This window comes from Branchiostoma floridae, unplaced genomic scaffold (assembly GCF_000003815.2).
Source record: "Branchiostoma floridae strain S238N-H82 unplaced genomic scaffold, Bfl_VNyyK Sc7u5tJ_346, whole genome shotgun sequence".
NCBI lineage: Eukaryota > Metazoa > Chordata > Leptocardii > Amphioxiformes > Branchiostomatidae > Branchiostoma > Branchiostoma floridae.
Window position 1 is genome coordinate 42,247 of NW_023365808.1, and position 6,506 is coordinate 48,752.

Below are 6,506 nucleotides of genomic sequence, written 5' to 3' on the forward strand. Positions count from 1 at the left end.
ACATTTTCATCAATTTCATGTCATAAAGTTTGAGTTTTTGGATGGATTGGGTAAATTTGTCTGTCCTACTAGCAAGCAAAATTCAGTGACAGAATGGAGCAATGGGTCTTGGAGAAAGCCGTGGTAAATTATTCCCACTGTTGTCAAGACTTGATTTAAGGTACTGAAGACCCCTTCCTGTTAGATTTTCACCAGTGAGATTACGGACAGTCCAGCTCAGTGTATCCTAGTGTGGGAAACTCTACGAAATGCCAAGTTTTAACACCTTGTAGGCTCATATAAACCCCAGTATAAGCAGGTCCCAAAGACCTATGATCTTGTATTTCCTCACTGCTGCTATTTGCAGAATCTCAGGTGCTCTGCCCTACTGAACTACTGTCTTTGGAGTTTCCTCTGAGCTTTGGGGTAAACTTGGGCATTTGCACAGAATGTTGGTAGCCCCATGATAGTGGATGTCTGTCCCTATTTTGGAGTGTGGTATTATCATCACCGAAGTTGGCATGATTTCAGTCCACAGACTACATATACTTTACACCTGAAACCAAAAAGAATGATCATCAAAACATGTATAGGCAGTGCCGATATAGCCGGTCTCCAGTTCAAAATTTTATAGGGTAGGTCAGAAAATCTCTTGGACCCCAAGCAAGTTGTCTAAATCTTAAGTTACGCAACTGGGCTAAGCACATGTCATAAAGACTTGTTGTCGCCCTAGCAAGTTTCTTTGGTAGTGCAGATGTGTGTTTGTTTGTGACATTGTGCCCCCTTCTTTGGTACTGCAAGTGTGTATTTGAAGTGTTATAAGCTTTTGCCCTGCAGCAAATGTTTTGGTACTGCAAGTGTGTATTGGAGGTGTGGTAAGTTTGTGCCTCCTAGCAAGTTTCTTTGGTACTGCAGGTGTGTGTTTGTTTGTAACATTGTCTTGTGTTCCCCTTGCAGCCATGTCCTTCCCAGCAGGGGGGCTGGAGTCCACCTACAGAAACAACCTGAAGGATGTGGCCAAGATGCTGCAGACCAAACATGGGGACAACTACATGGTGAGTCAGCGTTCTAGCCAGGGTTTTATTTTAGTGTAAGGCCACACTGACTTAATTTTGTGGATGACATCCTCTGGAGACCTCAAATCTAATGCGGAAGGGAGCGAAAAAAAGAGAAAATCCAGCAAAAAATGCCCCTAAACCACTGGACTAAACATCCAGTCCATTCTTTCCCAGACTTGGTTCGTCTTATATTCACCTCCAGTAAGACTGTAAGAAACAATCATTGCCACTTCAATCATGTTTATATTGCAATTCTTGTTTTGAGATGTAAAAAGGGTGCTGCGGGCCCCATGCGCTGACCATATGCCCCCTACTCCGGGGAGTAGGTCCTCATAGGGAAGCAAGTTTCCTCGCTGTTTCTGTAGCAGGGTATTTTTTACAGAGAGGGTCAGACACTGATTGTTAGAAATAGTTCAAATCAGTTAGATTGTTACATTTTATTCAAAACTGTTAGAACATAAGGCAACAAACATCCATATCTAATGTGGAATTGACTCTAATACTATATTTATATCTTTTCCAGATCTTTAATGTATCTGAGAAGAGGTACGACATATCCAAGCTCAACACCCAGGTGAGTGTTGCCATCCCAGGATGGGCAACTCGGTTGATGGTTCTGCATCCTCCATGATTTCTCACACTTCCTCCTTATATTCTCGTATGGTTACAGCTTTAGAAATCTGTTTTAAAGCAGGGTTGGACAAGTTTAAAAAAAAAGATTCCTTGCCCTATCGTGCTAGTACATGATAAACCTACTGGCCTGAACTACATTTTTACTCGCTCCTAAATTTAGATATATTCAAAACACATTTGTACTTGCAGGAAAGTACTCCTTTTATTTTTCACTTAAAGAAACATTTTAAAGTATGTAACAACGCTTTAACTACAAGACCAAGGAGTAAGGACTCTTTCAGCTAGCTAGACTTACCCTTCGTGTGAATGTCATGTATTTATAGGAAATGACAAAGAACGTGACCTTACTTCATATCCATGGAAAAATTAGGCAAGTACAACAGGACATGCGCTTGCCCGATCAGCACTTTCATTTGCCCCAGCAATCGAGCCAGTAGTCTTGTCCAACCCTGCAAAATCACGATGATCCGATAGTCATGGCGTCCATCTGGTATCCTCTTCCTGTTTGTTCATTCATGCTCTCTTTCTTCCATGAATCCAGGGATGTCCTGATGTAAGCATACCTCTCACTCTTCTTCCCCTCCTTCTTTTTTTTAACCCTGAGCCAGGGCTGTCTCCAGCTTTAATTTTTTTCCCGTCCCTCTCATTGTTAGAGAGCTCATGTTGTTGATTTTCCTCGTAAAATATTAAGCAAATTTTCGTCAATATTACGTACTGAAGTTCAGATTTTTTGGACAGATGGGGTGTAATTTTTGTCTGTCCCAACCAGGGTTGTAGCCAGCCAGAAATCATTTTCCGTCCTAGGGGCTGCCAAGGAAAAATATTAAATCTAGACCCTCTAAAATGCTATTTCCAGCATTTTAAGGGTTAAATTTTGCTCACAGAGGACGGAATGGGCAAAATTTTTTTCCGTCCCCAGCTGAAAAATTCCGTTGAAGGACCCTGGTCCCAACATGCAAATTTCCGTCCCAGGAAGATGGGAGGGGTCCTGGATGGAGACAGCTCTGCTCAGAGCTCTTGTAATTGTGTGCAGTGCCACATTGGTTATCCCAGTTGAAATGATATGGAAGGACTTAAGGTGTTACTGTTCCCTTGAAAAAGATGAACCAGTCGAACTTTCGTACTTTATTTTTGAAAAGTTTTTGGGTCAGTTAGGTATTTTGTTCTGAATGATTGTCTTTTGTATTGATAGTAGTAAAGCTTTTAAAGGAAGGAATGTAGGAGGGGATACAAAATTTCCTGGCCACTTTCCCCAAAATTTTAAAAAAGTTCTTATTTAGCACTAATAAGAGTTTCTAGAAACTGTTGCCTTCTCGATCCAGTAAAACTGTTTTGGTTATTAATGATTTTTGAATCTTAAATAGAAATCTCTGATTTGATGAAAAGGGCCTATTTTTATCATGTTCTTTTTTTAATTCCTTCATAGCCAAAGCCATTTTGAATTTTCGGCCATCTTTAGAGACTTACCAGCCAAAACTTCTGTTCATTCTCATAAGAGATCTGTTCTTATATTTTAGAAACTGTTCAATATTACTCCTCATCATACTATGTCATGTTGAACCCCCAATTCTACAACTTGGTCCCTGTCATTTCTACTTAGATGTACCATCTTTCCTGACTGCTTTAGAGTGTTGAAACAGAGAACATCACATGTTAAGGCCACATCAATCTAATTTGTTGGTTATCAGATTTAAAAAAAAATACGCTTAACTGGAAAAACATAGTGAAGATACAGCCCAAGGACCAGGTTTATGCCTCGAGCACTCAGTTTTATGTACTAAATGTGGTCATGTTCAAGTTTTCCTCCCTGACTATTATTTTTATGAAATCCGGTTGCGATATTTTCACTATAAAAAATCCACTATGAAAGAACCAACAAATTAAATTGGTGTGGCCTAAACTTTGCGTAACGTCGTAATCTCCAAGCAGATCGTACGGTGCCATAAGATAGTATCAAAGCTGGCCAAGGAGTATAGCCGGCCAAAGGGAGTCACACAGGCACCGGTCACAAACACACTCCTAGGCCGGCTTCACTTGTCTGCCAGCTTTTGATACTGTTTTATGCTACTGTGGGATCTGCTTGGAGATTACAACGTCGGAGGGTCTGTCTGCCCTAACCCTTGTCGTTGTTGACCCTTGACCTGTAGGTGCTGGATTTCGGCTGGCCGGACCATCATGCCCCACCCCTGGAACGGCTCTGCAGCATCTGTAAGTCCATGGACTCCTGGCTGAACTCTGACCCCAACCATGTGGTGGTTGTGCACTGCAAGGTGAGAACTGATGAAGGAATGAATTTTTTTGCTGGACAATCGTACAAGGTACAATGTGGGGCAGGGTTCTAGCCAGCATTTTCATCCTTCCATCCTTTGACGGAATTTTGCTGCTGGGACGGACAAAAATTCTGCTCATTCTGCCCTGTGATGGACAAAAACTGGCATGTAAAGATTCTAATTGAACCCAGCAAAAATTAAGAAATAAAGAAAATGGTTTTCAGAGGGTTTAGGTTTCAAAATTTTCCTAGGGAGCATACTCTGGAGTCCCCTTAGATGGTTGCTACTTTGACAGGATTTCCATTTAAAATTCAGGGGTGGAAAAAACTTTCAGGCTGGCCAGAACGCTGATGTACAAGCGTAGAGCAACAACTTATAAACAACGGTGCTACAATGCTTAGCTACATACAGAACAACAAAATGTTATCGATAACCCTATTAACAGCACAGTCATGTTTTAGTGATCTGGTCTAACATTTCGAATAAAATATAAGTAAATTGGCCTATGTATTTGGATATATGATAGCAGTAGGGATGGTTATGTAGACTTTTGGATAGGTTATGGCCCCAACCATTTGTTTTCTAGTTGTTAAAAAAACACCTCTTTCATAGCTGATTACTTTTTAACTAGGTGAGAAACCCTGTATTTTAAACTGTGAAAACTTGCATGTCTGCAAGAGATGGTCCTTTGGGCGAGCACAATTAATTATCAGATAGGTGCTAATTGCTTTCTAAGTACCCATTGTTGAAAACAGTGGTTGGTCCCTGAGGGGTCCCCATGACACTTGCTAAGGGGGGGATCCTGAAAAAAATGTTTTGCCAGTTGTGCACTGTTTTTCAGAGGGAATAGTTTTAAAATTTCTTCTTAACGGTGCACACACCAATTCTTCCGCGACAGGGGTCCGAGATAGTGCGCGACAAAAATGTGACGAAAGGGTCTCGAGGGTCCGTGTTTGAGTTCGAATTTCTCATAATCTGCTGCGAAGTGGCATTTAATACTGGCATGGCTAAAAAGCGTAAGAAGTGATGTGTTTTTGGTGCAAATTGGTTTTGGGCCCGAGGGTCACTTCCTTGTATTTCTACGCGTTGGAAGTGATTCGCCGTTGACCCAGATTTCCCGTCCATATGCGGTCTGTGAGCCGTGTTGGTATGCCTCGCGCGTCGGGTTATTGTAAAAATCTCAGTGTTACGATTTTCTTTATTTTTTGCCTGATTAATCTTAAGTGTATTCTCTTTCCGACAATATCAGTCATTTTCATGACTAAACTATAGGTGATGGGTTTATTTCCACGTCAAAATTCCCCTTTTTGTGCATACTTTTTTGCGTGAAAAAAACTTTTCTCCCCCCAAAATTATGAAAAGTAGAGAGAGTGAAGAAACTGAAACCCGGCTGTTCTTAAAGCTGGAGTGATACCCGTCATTCTCATATACGGCTTTTCTGCTTTAAATCTATTTTCTTGAAGAGACGGCCTCTCGACTTGGGGGTGCGCAGCCTCGATTTGAGACCCCAAATAAACTGGGGTGTGCACCGTTAATATGGCCCCTCCTACAAAAACTAAAAGCAAAGAAAGGTCAACCAAATTGCCTTTTTCCCCCGGTAAAGGGGGGTCCCCTGGCCCCAATGGTTATGGAAAAAAATCGGAATTCGCAACTTTTTAAATGGTTCCATAATGTTGATAAAATGCGGGATTTGCCACCCTCCCCAGGCCCCCCCCCCCCCCCTGACCATAGTCATATAGCCTTCAAAGTGTGTATGCTTAGACATCAATGGCGTTATGTTTACCAAAACATCTTTTTAGTACTACTATATCTCTGGGCCACTTGTAAATAGCTTTTATCTGATTAATGGCGACTCCTGCATTGAAAGGAATGCTTTTTTTAATGAAAAAGTCTTCAAATAACGTCACTTTCGTTCATTCCAGCAAAATCGAGTTTTAGGTTCGGGCTCGCGAGGGTATTCAATATTCACACAAATAAGTCGCTCTAATTTGGAGGTATATCCCAAGGCTTGTGTAATCCATCGTGACCGACACGTAACTGTACAGTCTTCTCTCAGCAAATGCCCATTTATTCCCCCCTAGTTGCCAGAAGTGCGGCATGGGACTCCGTCCTAGCCACAAATTCAACATTTGGCTGCGTTTTTCTGCAAAATGAAATGTATTTAGGCAGCGGAAACGCTTGGACAGGAATGCTAGGTTTCTTACCTACCAGCTATAACCAAAAAACGAAATCATGTATGCTTTCCGTTGAAGAGAGGAACTCAAAACGGTATCGTTGTCACTTTAATACATCTTCTTGCGGCGGGCTTTGTGACGTCATTATCTAAACTACGTTCCATGTGGTTTATATCGCTCATTCCAACCTAAAATGGATAGGAAATCTACTTCATCGTAAGAACTGGCCTGTGCCTACCTTTTCCATGGCAATATGTGTTTGTTTAACCTGAATTAACGAGCTAAAACCTCTTCAAGAGTATACAACCATTGTGACGTCAGAAGCATTATGTACAGTGAATGGTACCAATGCCTGGTGTGGCAAAATTAGCCTTCGGAGACGGAACTTCAAA

The 6,506-nt window shown here is 41.5% G+C and overlaps 1 protein-coding gene across 1 annotated transcript; it reads left to right on the forward strand.

Moving 5' to 3' along the window:
* Positions 1-936: 936 nt before the first annotated feature.
* On the forward strand, positions 937-3,940 carry LOC118408694 (tensin-3-like; the record flags this gene model as incomplete). Its single annotated transcript, XM_035809549.1, has 4 exons — positions 937-1,034; positions 1,561-1,611; positions 2,212-2,223; positions 3,818-3,940. Coding segments are annotated over 4 exons (284 nt in total), but the record flags the coding sequence as incomplete, so codon positions are not given.
* Between the last annotated feature and the right edge of the window lie 2,566 nt (positions 3,941-6,506).